General features: G+C 41.8%; 1 protein-coding gene across 1 annotated transcript; it reads left to right on the top strand.

Moving 5' to 3' along the window:
* Positions 1-3,607: 3,607 nt before the first annotated feature.
* Positions 3,608-16,180, top strand: Ido1 (indoleamine 2,3-dioxygenase 1). Its single transcript, XM_028768298.1, has 10 exons — positions 3,608-3,719; positions 7,239-7,334; positions 7,455-7,574; positions 8,995-9,113; positions 11,049-11,063; positions 12,474-12,573; positions 13,373-13,490; positions 14,537-14,588; positions 14,983-15,131; positions 15,570-16,180. Exons 1-10 carry the CDS (start codon positions 3,621-3,623, stop codon positions 15,908-15,910), a joined length of 1,209 nt encoding a protein of 402 aa, XP_028624131.1. The 5' UTR covers positions 3,608-3,620; the 3' UTR covers positions 15,911-16,180.
* The last annotated feature ends 4,791 nt before the right edge of the window (positions 16,181-20,971 follow it).

Raw genomic sequence — 20,971 nt, 5'->3', positions numbered from 1 at the left:
GAAAACTTGTGAACCTCAGGATAATTCAGAGGCACCAGATGACGCATGTGAGTGCTCGTCAAAGGCCAAATCACCCTTCCAACTGGTATAACTTTTAGTATTATTATTATTATTTTATTAGTATTATTATTATTATTTTTAGCATTTTCCAAGTTATTCATTTTACTCAGAATTTTGTTTGTTTCTTGAACCAATGCTATGCAGTTGTGTGAAAGTGCCTGTCATTTTTCTCTCCCCTGCTCCCAGCTCCTGAGCACAGTTTCTCATTCAAGATCATCTTTTGCTACATAGGGAGTTCAAGGCTAACCTTGGCTAGAACATTGTTTCAAACGAAAATAAAAACACATGTTTCTGTACCTGTTTGTTGGCATGGCCAATTACCTAGACAAAGACCACACACAGGTTTAATTCCACAGTTCATATCAGTCTTATAAATGTAGTTCCCCCATCTTAGTGATCCACGGTCACCCTGCATATCCTCTACCATGGCATTTCATATGACCCCAGGCATCAAGGAAACACAACATATAAAACGAGGTCTAACACTTCACTTGCCTAAGGCCTAGGAAGAATCCTTTGCGAATAAAATGTTTGCAACTCAAATGTGAGACCTGGAATACAGACACTCAGCACCCAGAATGCATCATGTTGCCAAGGCTGGCCTTGAACTTGGAGCGATCCTCCATGGTCCCAGCCTCCCCAGCTCTGGGACCCTGGTTGCACCACTGCAACCAGGGACCCTTTCTTGACTCCACTAAGAAGCTCATCCATCTCATCCTGCAATTACATCATTTCTCCACTAACCACAGCCTGATTTGTGGGCAGAGTAAGACATGTTCGTGTTCAGCAATGGTATCCTGTGACCCACAGTAGTAGGTTAGAGTTTGTGTTTGAACACCTTGCAAGTAGCCTGCTGCCTCATGGTCACAGAAAATGCAGACCAAGTGCCGGGCTTTCTGGTTTTAATGAAAGAACTAAGAAAAACACAAGTGAAGAAATGAATTAACATTTTTTCTTTTATTTCTTTTGAAACAGTCTTAAGGTGTAATCCAGGCGATCCTCAAATTTGCCATCCTCCTGCCTCAATCTCCCAAGTATTAGAAGTATAGGCATGTCCCGCCATACTCTGCTTGATTAATTATTTTGAAGAGGAAAGATTGGAAGGAAAAAGTGATATTGTCTTGGTTTCTACCAGGATATGTGTTGTTCATGTTGTCACAAAATCTTTTGAGCTGCTAAAATCTAACACAGTTTGGATCTAACTAATATCCCAACAAGTTACTAATAAAATTTCACCCCCTCTGAAGTGGATGCTTTATCACACAGTGGTGCTGTTTCCCAGAGGTCCTGAGCTTGATGGTAAAAGCCTGTGGGTACCAGATATTCTGCCAAAAATTACATTTGTTTTACTCACTCCTCTCTTAACTGCTAACTGGACAGAATCTAGAGTGACTTAGGAGCCAAGCCTCCAAGCATACAAGGGATTATCTAGGTTAAGGTCAGTCTCAGAAGACCACCGTAGTGTAAGGGATTACGTTGACTGTGTTATTGATGTGAGAAGATCCATTTTTAACTATGGTCACTACTGATGCCAGGGCAGGGCTCTGAGTTGCGCAAGATGAAGAATGCTTTCTGGCTGATGATGAGGTCATGGCAAACAGCTCAGGAGCATGAAAGAGATCCCTTATGAGAACAAGGGATTGAGATGTTCTCCAGAAGCCAGATACCAGCAGCATTCAGCAGGAAGGCACGTCAAGGCAAAGAACTGAGAACAGACTTTCAGAAACCAAGAGGATGGGATGGGTAGACTGTGGTTTCAGATATATGAAAAGGGGCAGGTCCTGAAGGATGGAGGATGTGACATACAAAACTGGAAGTATATAAAACATGTATGTGTGACATCATAGGTGTTGTGGAGGCACCTGGGTAAGCAGGCTGCAACAGGCTTTACCAGGATGGCTCTTTAGAACTGCTCCTGAGATTTTATCCAAGTCAGAATCTTCTAGAACTTCTTTCCATGTTTAGGAAAGACACATTTTCCACGTGTCATTATTGTGTTAGAATCTTTTGCTTTCTAGTAGAAATGACAGGACTCTTACCTTATGTCATTCTTTGAGGATACAAGAAGACCTTCTCACATGGTTCCAAATCAATCAGCCCCACCAGTCATTCTGTTTACAAAAGCTTCACTGATTGTACCCTCTTTGCTGAGTTACTTTTGGTTTCAATTTTCCATACCTTTGTTTCTTTTTAATAAGGAGCACATATTCTTGGAAACCCATCTGATCAAGGAAGAGCCATCATACGCTAACGATGTCAGAGATGTTCTAGAACATTCCAGAGCCATGGTTCATTAATTTGTTTCAAGAGCTGATGAACTGGTGGATAAGCCTGCACATTGTCTTTTAATGTACTGCACAGTTTGTTTGTTTTTTCCCTTTATGGTCATCAAAAGAGAAGATGTGGTTCAGTATTTCACAAGAACAAGTAATGGCTCTACAGAGTGAGACACTCTCTTAAAAATAAATAAATAAATAAATAAATAAATAAATAAATGTAAAAAAAAAACCACACAAAACAAAACACCAAACAACAAAACCAGAAACCATTTCATCAAACTGGACATAAACTTGGAAGTACTCTTGTAAACTTTTGCCAGAGTCTCAACTCTGTATTGCGAGGAACATTTTTAGCTATTTGAACCTTCTCTTTACTTTTGAACAAACTAGAAAATCTCCAGGTATGCAGGGCCTCATCGTAAGTCGGTCCCTGGCAGCCAGATATGGTTAAAAAAAAAAAAAGGTGGCCAACCCTCCAAGATATGACTTACTAATCATGTGAAGAAGTGAGCCATCCACTAGTCTTAGCACAGACAAGAACCTAGGGAAGAAAACTAAGAGGGAGGGTCTGGTCTGTATGCACTCATCCGTGTGTGGATCTGTCCAGGCCATCGAGTCTTCTTCTCCCTCTGTGCTACTTCTGAGGCTGACTCCCCACGTTGTATTTCAGGGCTTCTGAAGCAAAACACTGACATTTAAAGGGACATAAGTTCTCTCATGTGAAAGCCAACAACGGACAGCTATCAGTAGTTTGGACTATAAGCTGTCATAATTGTCTTTCTTTTAAACCCCAACTCTGAAAGTTTTCTAAAGCAAAATGCATTCTCCTGGTCACCTGTCCTCATCATGGTTCTTGTCATGTGACTCGGGCGCTTTGCGCCTTGAACACCCAATCCTCCTGCTGGGGTAGCAGGTGACCACCCAAACCGCTGATGGGGTGATGGCATTTCCAGATCTGAAGCCTTGAGTGTATACTCAGTTACCATAATTGACGATGGAAAGCTCAGGGCATCAGAGTCATCAGTTGATGTCCTTAGAGGATAAATCTGATAAGAAACACAAATGTTTAGTTTCTTCATTTGAATGTTGAATAGGGATCCTTTATGGTTTTATTGTTTATCAAATTACAAATACATATATAAAATAGAAAACGAAACTGTCCCAAGTGGAAGCCACTTCTCCCTGCTTACGTGTCAGCTGTGGGGACTGGCTAAACCATCTCTATAAAGAGGTACTTGGAAGCTCCTTCAGTGGCCAAAGGGGACAGAGGAGTAGACAGCAATGGCACACAGTAAAATATCTCCTACAGAAGGTTCTAGAAGGATCCTTGAAGAATACTACATAGATGAAGATGTGGGCTTTGCTCTGCCACATCCACTGGTAAGAGAAGTGAAACTCTGCTTTGTCCTCGTTATTTATCTTGACAGATGAATTTCTAAGTAAGCAGCTCTGTCTCAGGTTCTCCTAAACGAATGCATAAAGTGTCCAACTCAGAGTACAAATAAGCGAGCCTGGTTGCTCTTCTGTGTTTCTTCTTCAGCCCTTACTTTCTTAACTTGTGAAGTAGTGAAGGAAGGAGCACATGAGAAGTCTTTTAGCTTTGTGAAGGAACAGGCTCCCAGAGGGGAAACTGGTTTGTTACAACCACCTTTCCAACACAGTGTTCTGAAAAAGCAACGTTCAAATGCCCCGAGTCATGGAAATCCCCTTCTCTTCTGAACTGTATCAAATGTACAGAGTCTGTGTTCCTCACTGATTTCAATATATGAGATGATATATCACGCAACTTTTGTTTCACATTAATAATGCATTTGTCATTTGTTAAGCATAATTCAAAAGGAAGGTATAAAATACCTTGATTGTGCTTTTGAGCAAGTTTTGGAATCCAAATGAGGTGTATGTGGGGGGAGATGCTTATCTGAAAACACCTCGTGTCTCAACCAGGTACGGTGGTGCATAGCTATAGTTCTAGCGCCCGGGAAGCAGAGACAAGGGCATGGCCTCAAATTTGAGGCCAGACAGTCTTAAATAAAACAAACCTAAGAACGTACTGAACAAACAAAAACTATGTCGCTAAATTGGACTGTAAGAATGCCACGCATACCAGCTTATCATCAACATCTTTATTATCAAAACTTACGGAAAATAGGAAAGAAGCAAAGTAGTCCTATAGAGGTACCCGGTGCTCACCTAGTCTCACTAAGGACCATAGTAAGTAGCCGCACGTTTTGAGCTCGAGTGATTCTGGGACCCAGACAGAAAGAGCCCGGAGCCAGGAAGGCACGGAATCTAGGGGCAGTGAGCTAGAGACTGCGATAAGATATGGAGAACCCGGGCAGTTCCCGGGAGGACGAGGGACTGGAACCCTACATAGTTAAGGATTGCAGTGAGCCTGTACCTGCTCGCCTAGCCCGGAGCTTCCGGAAGCATGCACCCCGCGGCGCGCAGGAGCGGCATCCTGTGCAGCTCCTATCCAATCCGGTGGTGGCTTGCTGCCTGGGGCGGTACTACGGTCTAGCGTGCAGCCTCAGGCTCCCCCTCCCAAACGCCCCACCGCCCCTGGACACCAAGCGTGGTATCCTTGCTAGGAGTGTCCTGGCCTTCTGCATCCTTGGGTGCCCTGGTGTGCCTGGTGTTGAGGTCTCCGTGTACCGGTCACCTCAGGGTTTAGCTCCACAGTTCTCAACTTTCCTAATGCTGTGATGACCTCCAACCTTAAAATTATCTTTGTTGCTACTTCATAACTGTAATTTTGCTACTGTTATGAATAGTAAGGTAAAGATCTGTGCTTTCCGATGGTCTTAGGTAATCCCTGTGAAAAGATGGATGCTTCAAAGTGTCACGACCCACAGGTTGAGAAATACTGCTCAAACAGGAAGCAGCCCCAAGGATGAGACATTGGGACAGCGCTGGGTGTGTTTCAGAGTTCATTTGGGGACATGGCCTGTATCTCTGTAGGACTCATTTGTGTCGTGTGATTGTAAATATGAGATTCAGGAGATACTATTATTTGGATTTCTTTTTCATTTGAGGGTGGGGCCGAAATTACCTATTGGAGGAAGTAGACGCCACCTATACAGCAGTGCCCTCCCCCATCAATGGCTTCGCTTTTCACATTTTCTCCCTCCTGCAGCAGCCTAGGTGCTAGACCCATGCTCCCAGTAATGGGGTGCATACGTTCAAGCAACTTGTACCTTACTTTAAAATCCCCAAAGCACGTGCACAGCATGCTTCAGAAGAGCCTGAGACCCACCGAGTGTTTCCTTTAAGGGGCAAGGTGACCATTCTCTAATATATATATAGAAAACAACTATATGTTAAAGTTGCTAAGATTTATGGTAAGAACAAGTCTGTCTAAAATTGTGATGGGGAAAAATGGCCATAAAGTTAGAAAGATGGCTCAGTCAGTGCTATGCATGCAAAAGAGTATAAAACCAATACCAAGAAGCCACATTAAAAAAAAATAAAACCAAAGCCAGAGTAAGGTGGTGTGCACTCGAAATCTCAGTGGACCCCTAGGACTTGCTGGCCAGCCAGGCTAACCTCATGGGTAGACTCCAGACCAGTGAGAGTCCCAGTCTCAAAAGGAAGGTGAGGGGTGTGTCTAAAGTTGTCCTCTGGCTTACAGACATACACACACACACACACACACTCACACACATGTACATGCATGTACATACATATTCATACATACACACATGAACAAACATCCACACACGTGCACATACCCACGAACACAAACACATACACATATGCACACCCACACACATGCATATATACACATACTCATATACTCATACACACACATGAACAAACATCCACACACATGCACACATGTACACACACCCATGAACACACACAAATGTGCACACACACTCACATGCATATACACACATACTTATACACTCACACACATACACACATGAACAAATACCCACACACATGCACATGTATGCACACACCCATGAACACATATACGTGCACACACACACACAGAGAATCTATCCTAGTTCTGCTGTCCTACCTCAAACTGCAAAAGTTATAGCAACACCCACTGACTGCTACTCAGCTAGGGTGGAAATGGTATTACGTGTCCAGTACTATCCCAGGTTCTTCAAGGATATATTAGGAGCACAATACAGCCTTGATTCTGAAAGTTGGAGATACTAGTTTGAACTACAAATAAATTATATGCAAAATAAGTGGCATTTGGACTGTTAAAATCTGTGACAGAAAGACCACTTCTTGGACCATAAGAAATATAAGCGTGGGACTGAGCAAAGTTCCTAATTTGCTGACAACTTTAAAGCCACCTCATTTTATTTTTTTTAAAAATTATTTATTTTATGTATATGAGTACACTGTAGCTGTCTTTAGGCACACTGGAAGAAGTCATCGTATCCTATTACAAATGGTTGTGAGTCACCATGTGGTTGCTGGGAATTGAACTCAGGACCTTTGGAAGAGCCATCGGTGCTCTTAACCACTGAGCCATCTCTCCAGCCTGCCGTCTCCTTTTCTTTCCCACTCAAAGAATATACCTGAGAAGTAACAGAAAATAAATGACTGAGTGTCAAAAGTCATAATCAATGGGCTTCAGAGAGAGGAGTCTGCTGTAAGATGGAGAACTGAGGACGGCTTGGGTAGAATCTTTGGCTAAATTTTGTAGGATGTGAATGGAAGCACAGGAAGACATGAAGGATCAGGGGCTTCTTCTGCCCAAGCATCTAACGTCAGGTGGCAAAGCTTGGGCTGATACTTCTAGACCATGTTTTTTGGGGGCACAAATGGAGCTAGAGACAAGGTAGACCATCCACAGGAAAACCTGAATTACTTTAAGTGACCTCCCATGAGCAATTCAAACAAAATGGTCCTGTTGGGTTTTATTTTCTTTCCAAGGTGGAACTGCCTGATGCATACAGCCCCTGGACCCTTGTGGCTAGAAATCTGCCTATGCTGATTGAGAATGGGCAGCTTCGAGAAGAAGTCGAGAAGGTTTGAAAACCTGTACAATCGTCTTTCTGTGTGGTTTCTTCACATTTTAATCTTGGCTTTAAGCCCTACAACATTCACTACCGGGACTGAGGTTAGTCAACTCTCTCTGTCTCTTCTCAGCTGCCCACACTGCGCACTGATGAGCTGAGAGGACACAGGTTACAGCGGCTGGCACATTTGGCCCTGGGGTACATCACCATGGCGTATGTGTGGAACCGAGGGGATGATGATATTCGAAAGGTGTGGAGACTTTCTTGGAATTTCTTACATAGTGACTTTTCATTAGCCTGAATATGAATTCCAGCTTGCATTAAATGCAAAGGGGTTGGGGTTAGAATGTAACTTGGTGGTGTAGTGCATGCCTGGCATGTGAAGAGCCCCAGGTTTGAACCCTAGACCCACAAAAAGTTAAATACTAGAACTGTATTATTCCCATTCTTGATGCTGGCGGTCGGTGCTTCCGGAGTGAGGCGCTAAGGTTGAACCTCAGGCCTTCTGTGTGCTAGGCTCCCCTGGACTCCATTTTTAAAATTTGTGTCAGAAGGAAAATAGAGCAATTCCTCACTGGATTATCATAGTTGTATTGTAAGTGTCTTTCATATCCTGGACAAGCATTTGATCAATAAATACACACACATGTCCTGCTTTTTAAATTTTTCATAATATTGTAAACGTGTTATAGTTACCATACAAATTTAGGCAGCATTCAGAATCACATGAAATCCACAAAGACTACGTATCCATATCTCAAGTCACAGCGTAAGAGCATTGGTTTCTCAGAGTGCCTTCTACCATTTAGTGGCAAATATGACTGACACTTTCTTCAGATACTTTTATTGTCACATGCACTTTAAAGACAGAGGCACACATACAACCCAACCATGAAGTCAGCAGCTCCTGGGGTATGGAGAGGAATAAAACGATCTGTGTAATCACAGGGGCACCTTGCATTTGGTTACACTCTTCTGATAGCATCCGATTCTGCTTGCGAGTAACTGCTGTTTTGCGTATCGAGACAGGGTATCAGTATTAGCACGGGGTCCAGAACTCACCCTGTATCCTGGGCTGGCTTTGATGTTTTAACCCTCTTGTATCATCCTTCCAAGTCATAGATTAACAGATCTTCATGGCACCAATGCCAGTATTGTGAAGTTTACTGAAAACAGAATAAACATACAACACACAATCACACACATACTCGTGTTTCCTTCTTAGGTATGCTTTCTGGGACAATACCCTGCTTGTATTTCTCACGTGGGTCACATCCTGTGTCCTTACCAAAGCCTACAAGGCCAGAGACAACTGAGTCTTCCTTTCTCACTGCTGATAGCTAACATAGAGTCTTGTGAGACAGGTGGGTAAAGGACAGAGTTAAAGTAACACAGGGTCGTTTGAACATAAAACCTGCAGGCTTTTTATCTTGTTTTCTTTCCTGTCTGTGGCTGAGCTATGTCCTAAACAATCAGCATCCCAAACAGGAGTGTTGAACCCTCGCCAGGATTATGTTCTGAAAGAGGGATAGAAAAATTACACATGTGGGCTTCCAAGTGCTCTCTATGCTCCAGAACAAGTTTCAACAGTGAGTCGAGAGGGAAATATAAGATGTTTCAGTGGCAAACAAACAAACAAAACAAAAACAAAACCAGTGTGTTTCAATCAGGTGCTGCCCCACAATATTGCTGTTCCTTACTGCGAACTCTCGGAGAAGCTGGGGCTACCTCCCATTTTGTCTTATGCAGACTGCGTGCTGGCAAACTGGAAGAAAAAAGACCCCAATGGGTATGTAACCGTGAGCAGAGAGCGGATACTGTCAACTTGGGATATTTATTCCTTAACTTTTGGCAGCACAGCTTCTGTTGGTGGTTATGGTTTGTTTATTTGTTGGGCTATAGATTGTTGTGTCTGTAACTGCAAATATATGATCTGTGAGCATGAGAGAAATACATCTGGATGTATATGGGAAAATCCAGAGAGCCTCATGTTCGCTCTGGCGTGTGCGGGCCTCATGAAGTTGCCACCCAAAGCCAGCGACAGAATGTGTCAGTCTCCTCGGAAAATGCTTCCATTCTTCACTTTATTCCATCCTTTCCTCTGCACCCAGAAAATATGTTCTAAATTGTTTTTATTGGCTTAGGGTCTAGCAAGGTGGCTCAGTGGGCCAAGTTACTTAAAGCACAATGTTGTCAACCTATGCTTAACCCCTGAGATGCTAATAAAGGAAGTCAAGAATTGACTCCACAAAATTTTCCTCTGACCTCTACATGTGCACCATGAAACATGCCCCCCTATCATACCCACAGAGAATAATATAGATTACACTTTTTAAATTTAGTTGATTTGTATTAAAATGTTAGTTGGAATATGAGGACAGTTTTTTTATTATTATTATTTAGTTTGTCTTTTGTTTCATTTGTCTGACTTTTGACAATATCTTGCCATGTACCCCAAGGTGGCCTTGAACTCGTTATCCCCCTGCATCAGTCTCCTGCGCTCTAGGATGCTGAGTATGCACCATAACACCTGGCAAGTTGGATTTCAGATCAACAAAACCATTGTCATAGCTACGTCTTCTATTGCTGTGATACAACAGCCTGACTGAGGGCAACTTGGGATGGGAAAAGTTTTATTTATTAGATGTAAGCTCTCCAATCCAGGAGAGCCAGAGCAGTGACTCACAGGGAACGGAGAGACAGGAACTGGAGCAGAAGCCGTGGAGGAACCCTGCTTACATGCTTGCTCTCTGTGCTCTCTATGGCTTATTCGCACAACTGAATGTGCCAGTTGGAATATGGGCACCACCTACACTGAGCTGGGCCCTCCCTCATCAATCATCAATCAAGAAAGGCTTGCTCACAGGCCAGTCTGAGGGTGGTGTCTTCGCCAATGATGACGTCCCCTCTTCTAAAACAACTCTGGCTTGTGTTGCATAAGCATAAACACTTGCCAGCACAAGTAATCGAGTGTGAACTTCTTAATGTATGGTTTTCTTTCATTAATGTACTTTTGAGATTGCACAGAATTTCTAGAGAGCTAGTTACATTCAAGAGTACACACATCCTCAGTGGGAGAAGCAGAAACGTGAGCTTTCAGGGCAGCTTGCTCAGGAGTCAGGTAGCAATGGGACCTATGACAAGAGGAGGCTAACAGCCCCGGTAGCTAGAAGCTTGTACCTGTGAGATGTAAGAGGCTGACAATAGCCATTGCAGCTATCAGCTTGTACCTATGAGACGTAGTCCACATATAGAAATGTCTCGCTGAAGAAGGTACCTTCATGAGCACACACAATGATGGAGAGCACACACAAATGATGGAGTGTGTGCTCTTTGGTTATTCAATTTTAAGCCTGTGTTTCTCAACTTGTGGGTTGTGACCCCTTTGGGGTCGCATATCAGATATCCTGCACATCAGATATTTACATAACAGTTCGATAACAGTAGCAAAATTACAGTTATAAAGTAGCAACAAAAATGATTTTATAGTTGCGGGGATCACCATAACATGAGGAACTATATTAAAGGGTAGCAGCATTAGGAAGGTTGAGACCCATTGGTAAGCAATCTTGAGAAATATAAAACCTACATTTTTCCTTCATTAGACCCACATCCCAATACTGATGGATCATAGGACATAAGCCAATACTCAGATTCACCTGATTTGATAACTGTTTTTTCTCTCTTCCCAATCGGTACATTGTTTTGTGGCTGCTCTCCTAAGGCCCATGACATATGAGTAAGTACTTGGTTATTCTCTTATCCTAAAACTTATGTGCCATCCAGAATGAGTGTAGGTTTATGGGCTATTCCAAATAATTAGATTTAGGATGAAAGTAATTGAAATAATTATTTAAAAGACCAATAGTCCAGTTCTCAACTGTATCTGTAAATATGACTGTGTCTATAAGATATTGTAGCTATAGATTCTTGCAACCCTGATATTTGCATCTGCATGTTTGAAATTAATATGAACAGATATGAAGAGTAGATGCCTCTATGCATGTGTGACCCAGTGACCTCTGTGACTAGATGTAGTCAACAATGTCACCCAATAGCCTTATGTCTGCTTTTTTTTAACTCAACTCTTAACACATTTGATCGATATACTATATTAAAAGTTGGGGAACTAAGACGTATGGCACCAGTGTAATCTTGCCTAGATGAAGTTAAGATAAATATATGGATATAAATATATAAAAGATAAAATTTAAAGCACTGCTCAAACAAAAATTTGAAAGGGGAGTCCAGAAGACCGAGTGCTTGTCGCCTAAGAGTGGTGAGTGGGAAGGAAGCTCTCGGATGCACAAAGCTAGTGCATCACCAGGGCTCGAGCCCTCCTAGCTAACACCATTATAAATCATGAGGAACTCAAATAAAACTGTGGGATAGGAAAGAACAGAGACTGATCCTGCAGGTCTCTGTTGGTGATGGTCAAAAGTTTAAACAGGACCTTTAAATAATGAGATTTTTTTTGAAGCAGGGTCTCACAGCAAACATGCAATGGTGTAGCCAGATTTTAGAACACAGGAATCCGAACCAATTCAAAATTCATAGATACATAGATTCTAAAGCCATTGTTATACCAGTGCTAAAACTTTAGTAGAAAAAAAATCTAACCAGTCTCCTTCCCTCTCTCCCTCTCCCTCCCTCCCTCTCTCTGTCTCTGCCTTCTCTCTCTATCTCTCTGTCTCTCTGTCTCTGTCTCTGTCTCTCTCTCTCTGTCTCTCTCTCTCTCTCTCTCTCTGTGTGTGTGTGTGTGTGTGTGTGTGTGTGTGTGTGTTGGGGGTAAAGGGTTGGCAGAGTTGATGAGGAAAAGAACTCAGGGCTTTGAGAATGTATTTACAATAATATGCATTCCTGACAGAAACAAACCTATTATCAGGTTCCTAGGTCCATGCTCTGGAATAAAATTCTAAGTGTGAGCATGGCCTTCATTGCATACAATCTTCAGACAATGCACTCAATATACTTGATTCTCAGTGTTCTCAAACACATAGTAGAGACAGTAGGGCAGACATATATCACTCTGGCACAGTTAGTTTTGGGATTTAGAAAGTACAAACAAAGATACTGGGAAAGTATGTTTCCCTACAAATACATTGTTCATTTTCCTGAATTGTTTGCCAACTGTGACTGGTTTTCTTAGGAACATGGACATTCTCTTCTCGTTTCCCGGTGGGGACTGCGATAAAGGCTTCTTCCTTGTCTCTCTATTGGTGGAAATCGCAGCTTCTCCTGCAATCAAAGTATGTCTGTTTTCTCTTTGCTGTTTTTCCCCGTTCATGTAAGCAGAACAAACATGTAGCAAGTGAATTACAATAGCAAAGTTGACTTTACCCTGATTAAAGGTAGCATCAGATCATAAAACTGGAGGAAATTCATCCTTTATTTAAAAAAAAAAAAAGACATTTTTGCACATCACCCTGAAATACAAAATCTAGGGGGTGATGTATTTAGAATCAAATTTGAAATTTCAGCAAGTAATAAAAATTTTCAAAGGGATTTGTTATTAATTCATAGTGATGTAAATCCAATTGATCTGACTGGAAAGACAGAGGCAGAATCCTAGGACAGCGGGGGGTGGGGTGGGGGGGTCGGGGGGTGGAGGAGCATTTAATGGATAAAGGGCTTGCTGTGCAATCATGAGACCTGAGTCTGGTCTCCTGATGAAAAGGCTGAGCATGTTGGCATGCACTTACAAGGCCAGGAGATGCTCCCTGGGACTCGAGAGGTGCTCCCTGGGACACTCTGGCCAGCCAGCTAGCCTAATCAGTGAGCTCCCGGCCAGTGAGAGGTTCTGTTTCATAGAACAAATGATTAATGATTCTGGATGTTAAGCTCTGGCCTCCACATGAGCATAAACACATATGTGTGTACCCACCGGTGTATTCAAATTCACATGCATTCACGGACACACAATAAAATGGAAACATAAACTTGATTTGCTGAGTAAGTTACAATTTATATTGTGCCTATGTTTAATACTTGCTAGATCCCCCCACACACACTCCTCCCTCTCTCTTATTTTTAAACTTTATTTTTAAGGCAATCCCCACTGTATCCAGTGCAGTAGAGCATCAAGACCTGAAAGCATTGGAAAAGGCACTGTGTAATATAGCTACCAGTCTGGAGAAAGCCAAGGAAATTTTTAAGAGGATGCGTGGTGAGTAGCGTTGGCAGTGCACATTGTGGGCTCACAGCCATGTGTGCCTGGTATCTGACACAAAGAGATGTTGAGATAAGGGAAATACAAGGTACCCACTACTGAGCGTCTCCCCACCTCACTGCGTTGCTATGCTTCTTCGTGTGGTACATATAATTATTTCCATTTGCAGAAAAGAACACCTAAAGTAAAAATGGTGACTTAAGGTTATGCCACTGGTAGCAAACAAGGAACCCAGAATTCCAAACTGGGTCTTGTTGACGCTGAGAAAACTTCTTGCCTGACTCTAAAACCCATAAGGAAACCCGTGGAATGCAAAGGCCATTTCAAGTGTTGAAAAGTGAAAAACCTAGATTCTAGTCTGACTTAACTCTGATTCTTCACAAATCCACTCTAGGGGTAACAGAGAAATGAACTGTTTCAAAACGGATGTAGAAACTCTACCAAACCCAGGAAGTGTGTAAGAGTAGTTTGGGAAGGAAACCTACCTTCCTGCCTCAATTTAACAAGTGAGATTTTGTTGGTGAGCTTGAAGCTGGTGGTTGCCTACTACGGGAGAAAAAGCTTCCAATCCAAAGTTAATGAGCTTTAGGAAGACCCATGAGCTGATCCCACAGGGCTTCTGTGTGCGAGCATGCAAGCATGTCTGTGAGTGTTTATCTGTGCTGCAGGTGATGGAGCCCAGAGCTCAGAGACGCTAAGAAAGGACACTACCACCGAGGTACATGTCCAGTCCTGGTTTGTCTTTGCAAGCATTGAGTGTGATGTGTCAGTCAGCACATACAGTGACGTTGTCCTGTGCTGACAGTTTCATTTGGATGGTTGTCTTGTGCAGGTGATGTTACTTGGTCCCTTAGCAGACCCAATATGGAGGTACGGGAGAGGTAATGAGTAGGTTTCTCTGGGAGAGGTCAAAAGAGAGTCATGCTGCCCACAGAGACTTTGTGGGTCTGCCTGAAGTCTTTATTGGAGCCTGCACTGAAATCCAGACAGTTGTTTGCAGTACCCCTGACGCTGCTTAGTACACATTTTTCATCTTTTCACAGACTTTGTGGATCCAGACACGTTTTTCCACGTTCTTCGCATATATTTGTCTGGGTACGTATTCCGAGGCTTGAGTTTATTTTCTCAACTCATAGAAAGAGCAGACTAGATCCCAGTTGCTGGCTTCCGGTATTCTTTGTGTTGAAATAAAAATCTGTATTGCTAACATCCATGTTGTGGAGGAAACACGGGCTTAGTTCTCTGGTGACTATTGGCCAGGGAGGTCCTGGAAAGGGAATGGGAAAATGACTCAGATCAAAGAAAGAGAATGATGATCTGAACTAAGGTAGAATAAGATTCCCCTCAGAAAGAATGTCAAAATTCCCTCAGAACTGTGTTATTGTTTTTCTACATCAACTTGGGTGACAGGGCGAGTAGAAGAGCCACTACTGTAAGATTTCCTACCTGTCAACTAAACCAAATGATTTTTCTTCCCTTTTTGATCTAGCTGGAAAGGCAACCCCAAGCTGCCAGAGGGTCTGCTGTATGAGGGGGTCTGGGACACCCCAAGAAAATTTTCAGGGGGCAGTGCAGGCCAGAGCAGCATCTTTCAGAGTCTTGATGTCCTTCTGGGGATAAAGCATAAGGCTGGTAAAGGTAGGTGGAAATGACAAATGTGTATTTTCTTTTCAACTAACAGGACGATAACTTAATACAGGTTAAGGATCCTCCCAGGCAGGAGAAGTGTTGCAAATTCAAAGCCATCATGTGCTACATCCTGAAATCCTGTCCAGTAAAACCAAGTAAAAAAGGAGAGAGGGAGTCATGGAGGGGTGGGAGGAGGAGAGAAGAGGAAGGATGTCAAAGCAAAAAACAAGCAAAATACCGTATTAGCAAACTTACTTATTTTGTCTTTGGGATTAACAGGAGTCTTAAGGAAGAGTCATTGCTAGGAGCAAGTTTCCCATGGCCTTTGCTTCACTGCCTCCCATGGTGGCTATGATCACCCAGCCTTCCAGACCTTGCCTTCTTTCTCTCTTAACAGAGAAAGGCTTTTCTCCCCACAACCCCTTACCAGTCTTTGTTTTGCTGTAGGATCTGCTGCAGAATTCCTCCAGGAAATGAGAGAGTACATGCCTCCAGCCCACCGGAACTTCCTTTTCTCCTTAGAGTCAGCTCCCTCAGTCCGTGAGTTTGTCATTTCAAGACGCAATGAGAACTTGATGAAAGCTTATAATGAGTGTGTGAATGGTCTGGTCTCTGTGAGAAAGTTCCACCTCACAATAGTAGATACTTATATTGCAAAACCTTCGAAGCAGAAGCCCATGGAAGAACCCTCAAACGTGGAAAACAGGGGGACTGGGGGGACTGACGTCATGAATTTCCTGAAGAGTGTGAAAGATACAACCGAGAAAGCCCTTCTCAGTTGGCCTTAGTGTAGCAAGCTCCACTTCTATCAGTGCAAAGAAAATACCTTCATCCTGTCACAGGTCATTAAATCAGATCCACCCAGTAAGACTACAGAATAATTTGCCAGTAGTACACTATATAGATTTCAAAATCATCTGTGCATTCCCTGTAGGAAAATAATTAAAATGAACTATTTAATAATATTTTTAAATGATATAAGAAATAATATAAAGTATATTTATGATTGAAATATAACAATGAAATCCAGTAAATAAAGGTTATTGTGAAGTCGAATAACTCTTGTGTCCTTTGTAGCTATAATTCCGAATGATATCTACTTACCAGGGCTGAACCCCGTACTTTCAAACTGTTCATACTGGCTCAAGAATTCTCCCAGTAGCCTTCGAGTTTCCTCTTCCTGTAAGTGGTGAGAGGTGACCTGTGAAGATGGTTCGCTACTCTCTTGACCCAGAAAATCCCACAAAATCTTGTAAATCACGAGGTTCAAACCTTCATGTTCACTTTAAGAACACCTAGGAAACTGCCCAGGCCATCAAGGGCATGCATATCCGCAAAGCTACCAAGTAACTGAAGGATGTCACTTTAAAAAAAAACAATGTGCGCCATTCTAGTGGTATAATGGTGGAGTTGGTAGGTGCGCCCAGGCCAAACAATGGGGCTGGACACAGGGACGGTGGCCAAAAAAGAGTGCAGAATTTTTGCTGCACATGCTTAAAAACGCAGAGAGTAATGCTGAACTTAAGGATTTAGACGTAGATTTTCTCGTCATTGAACACATCCAGGTGAACGAGGCACCTAAGATGTGTCGATGAACTTACAGAGCTCATGGCTGGATTAACCCATACACATTGAGACGAACCTCACTGAGAAGGAACAGATTGTTCCAAAGCCAGAAGAGGAGGTTGCACAGAAGAAAAAGATATCCCAGAAGACACTGAAGCTCAAACAAAAGCTCATGGCACGGGAATAAATTCAGCATAAAATAAATGCAGATAAAAGTAGAGAAAAAAAGTGTTCATACTGTGCTTTTTTCATCCTGTCTGTCTCGTTAGTCGCTATTATCATCATGCGAGAAGCTTTGGGTGCCAGACTATTATTTACCGGCCTTAGCAAATATCTCAGGAATGAATACATAAAAAGAATAAATGAATTGCGAACTCATTCATCAGGGCTAAGAAGGAAGAAGAGCTCACCTGTGTGGTGGTTTGAATGATGAATGTCCCCCACAGGTTCACATATCTGGACACTTGCTTCCTGGTTGGTGGCACCATTTGGGGTGGTTATAGGCCTTAGGTGGTGCAGCCTTGCAGTCTGAAGTGGACTTTAAAGGTGTATAGCCTTGTCTCAATTGCAGTCAGTTGACAGTCCCTGCTGCTATGTGGTTATATATGGGACCAGCCAGCTTCTTGCTTTGGCTGCCTGCTTCAATGCCTTCCTAACTATTACAGACACCCTCTCTGGAACCACAAACCAAAAATAAACTTTTTTTTTCGATAAGTTGCTTCAGGTCATGGTACTTCATCACAGAAACAGAAAAGTAATAATCTCCATAATGCAATTTCTCCTGAGAGACCGGGTTATTGACGTTCATACACTAGCATGAGTTAATTTCATAATGGGATCCTTTAATGGTAAGTTAGGAGGAATTGAAGCAGATTATAGCGGCTTGTACCTGTAATTCCAGCATTCGGGTAGCTGACACAGAAGGGTCATAGAAGTTTATGGGAAGACTACATTACATACCAAGTTCCAGGCCAGCCTGTATCTAAAAACACATAAGTAAGTAAGTTAAAAAAAAATCCAAATTAAAAGTCACCTGATCCAGATGTAGTAGCACACTCTTAAAATTTCAGCATGTATGAGAACCTGGAAGTTCAAGGCCAGATGAGCTACCCAATGACTTTCAGGCTAGCCTAGGCCACAGAGTGAGACCTTGTTAAAAAAAAAAAAATTAAAATGAGCAAAACTTACAAGTTCTGAGTCTACCTTTTCTTTTAAAGACGACAAAGTCAATTCTTAGATGGATGAAGTAACTTACTCAGGACCCTGAAATTAGTTACAATTGGGAGGACCTTTAGTTTCTTGGATATTCTCAATTTTATTCCTTCTTACTTGGGATGTGTTAGAAGGAAAAGAATTTGGGAAAGTGGGAAACGAAGAAATCTGATGGTCTGAGATCACAGGAGAGACAAGTGGGAAACCAGAAATCAAGAATGTAACAAAAGGTAGGAATCCTTGTAACAGTCCCTCTGACAGGGACTTAGCATGCTCTTAGAATGTACAATGATGTCATCTCTGAAGAAATAAGATATGAAGCATGATTTTAAATGAGTGGAGACAGGTAGGTGCCAGAAAGACAGTGCAATCGCGACCTTCAGTGACATTCATGTCACTTCAGTGACATTCCTTATACTGCCATGTCATTATGGCATCAAGTGGAATCTGGCTCACAGCAAAGTTTTGACATGAGAAGACATAGCAAATGACACTAATAACTGTACTTACATGATGGCATGTTTTCTTTGTCCTCTTACTGATGCTTCCACAATGAACCCACGTGAATTTATAATGAGAAAAGTGTGTATGTCTGTAGACCTAGATCCTGTATGTCTTTATCTGTGTACATAAATCTTAAGATAGAATCAAAAAGATTATCTTTAGACCTTAACATGCTATAGAAACTCCAAAAGTACAATCTGGTGATTGAGATATAGGTTCGATCTTAAATATTTGATTGGCTGAGATCTTAAGTGTGTCGCTTTATATTTCTGCCATAAGAACAGAAGAATATTTGGGGGACACAGGATAAAAACAGAACTGAGACCGTCAAGGCATGCAGAAGGCAAAAAGCAAGAAATCAGTGTCTCAATCACACTACCTTCAAAGGCATGATCTCTGGTGATCTAGCTTCCTTCCATAGGTCCCAAAAGGTTTCTTCAACTCACCATAGCATCAAAGGCCAGGCTTGTGTCAGTGGGCCTTTTGAAGACAGATAAGAAAACCCTGTTGAGCATGGTAGACCACACATAGAATCTCAGCACCTTAAACGTAGAGGGAGAGGTGCTAGGAGTTCAAGACCAGCCTTTGTTATAAACAGAGTTGAAAGCCATCTTGGGCTGAATGAGATCCTTTTTTAAAACCACCAGATAAATAAATAGATAAATAAATAAATAAATAAATAAATAAATGAAAAAGTAAAAAGCAAGGACAAAACTAAACCATAAAAGCAGTTAAATGTAATTTATCTGTTCCCATAACTTCAACATTTAATCAGAAAAAGATATGAAAGAAGTAGATGGATACGGTGGTACACACTGGTGGTCCTGGCTCTCAGGAGGTTGAGACAGAAAGATTCCAAGTTCAAGACCAGCTTGGGCCGCATGGCGAGTCTCAAAATGAAAAATCTAATCATAAGAGGGAAAGCATGTACATTCACACATGAGATAGAGACAGACCCAGAAACAGAAGTTTCCACATGCTGAAGAATGTCTCTAAAGAAAGGACTCATCAACAGACACACAGTGGGGCTCACTTTGTATCTGTACCCTTCTAGTCAATTATTTGTTTGTTTTTCAAGACAGAGTCTCACTATGTAGCCTTGGCTATCCAGGAACTCACTCTGTAGACCAGGCTAGCCTCAAACTCCACCTGACTCTGCCTCCCAAGTGCTGGAATTAAAGGCATGTGCCACAACCACACAGCTACTTAATAATTTTATGACACAACATCTCTATTCTAAGTGAGGCACAGAGATAACAGTGCTCCTGGCTAACTACCTTTCCAGTCGCTGGGCACATGGGAAAGCTGTGTGAGGCAGCAACACAGACCAGGAGGCATCTTGTTTCATTTGGAAATTAGGACAAGATTCCTGGGGTAGAGAATGTTGGTTGAATTAAGTGGTTGTAATTAACCTTCGAGTTTTCTAGTGTGAGATAAACAAGCAAATACACAGTGTCTCTCGGTGAACTGGCCTTAGCAGGCTAAGGAGTCAACACAGAAGTATGGCTTCCACAGATGATGTCATTTGTATGGCATACAGACTCTTTGGGTAAAGCAAAGATTCTCTTCTACAGAATGAAAACAGTACTTCGGAGATTCCAGGGCCTTTTTAAAGCCACATACATAGCTGCATCTAGGGAGCTAAGTCTCCAGAATGCAGAGATTAGAGCTTGGGGACGTGGAAATGAGAAATGAAATATTTTAAGATTGCAGACCTGCAAAGTGAGGAATAGTTGGTGGTATCTACAAAGTTTTAAATAATCCTGTCAATGGGATAGATGGGTGAACTGTGACCAGCATATGTCAGGAGCCATCTAAGAGAAGCTAAAACACCAGCAGGTGATTTTCCTGATATGGTCCCATCATGGACTATAAATCTATGATGGATTCGCTTCTTTAGGCAAGGCAGAGAAAATTACATTTTAGGAAAGATTCCTGCTATTAATATGCTTTTAAAATTTAAATATATTATTAAATATATATAACAACCACTAGGTATTAGCCCACCCTTTTGAGCAAATCTCTGTGAATGAAGATGTACTGTCTTGTAGTGGTGCGATATAGACAAATAGATGACTTCTTAATTCTTAATTATGATCCTATAAGAATTCCTAAAATTTTATTAGTAATTATTAAGATCTTTTATAATAGGACTGCTATCAAGTCCTTTCTGATGTCACAACTGAATTGCTTCCGAGATAAAAAGCAGACAATTACAACTTAGAGCACATGCCAAGACGTTGTAAAAACAATTAATCCAAGGTCATAAAAAGGGAACTAACGATTTATTATAGGAGCAAGAACAGAAAGTATTGACTGGGTTTATCTATACAAAACTTCAATGGTAACTTAGTTATGGTCTTTAACTCACCATGAACCTGTAGAGCTAGTGATAGAAAATGAATGTTTAGCCAGATAATTACTCTTAATGGATATGCATGCAAACATTCTATGTTGTATACTTCTTATCCAATTTGTGTTTTGAACTTATGTTTGAACTTCTAGTGAACTTTTGTAAAAAAGAAGAAGAAGAAGAAGAAGAAGAAGAAGAAGAAGAAGAAGAAGAA

This window comes from Grammomys surdaster, unplaced genomic scaffold (genome assembly GCF_004785775.1).
Source record: "Grammomys surdaster isolate TR1022 unplaced genomic scaffold, NIH_TR_1.0 185, whole genome shotgun sequence".
NCBI lineage: Eukaryota > Metazoa > Chordata > Mammalia > Rodentia > Muridae > Grammomys > Grammomys surdaster.
Note: the sequence above shows the minus strand (reverse complement) of the source record. Positions and strands in the feature narration are given on the sequence as shown.

What these genes read in the sequence shown, in the direction of transcription:
- Ido1 (XM_028768298.1), top strand. Translation starts at nt 3,621, where the DNA reads ATGGCACACAGTAAAATATCTCCTACAGAAGGTTCTAGAAGGATCCTT. An exon ending in TTCGAGAAGAAGTCGAGAAG is followed by an intron (nt 7,335 to 7,454) that starts GTTTGAAAACCT and finishes GTCTCTTCTCAG; the next exon opens with CTGCCCACACTGCGCACTGA. An exon ending in CTTCGCATATATTTGTCTGG is followed by an intron (nt 14,589 to 14,982) that starts GTACGTATTCCG and finishes TTTTTGATCTAG; the next exon opens with CTGGAAAGGCAACCCCAAGC.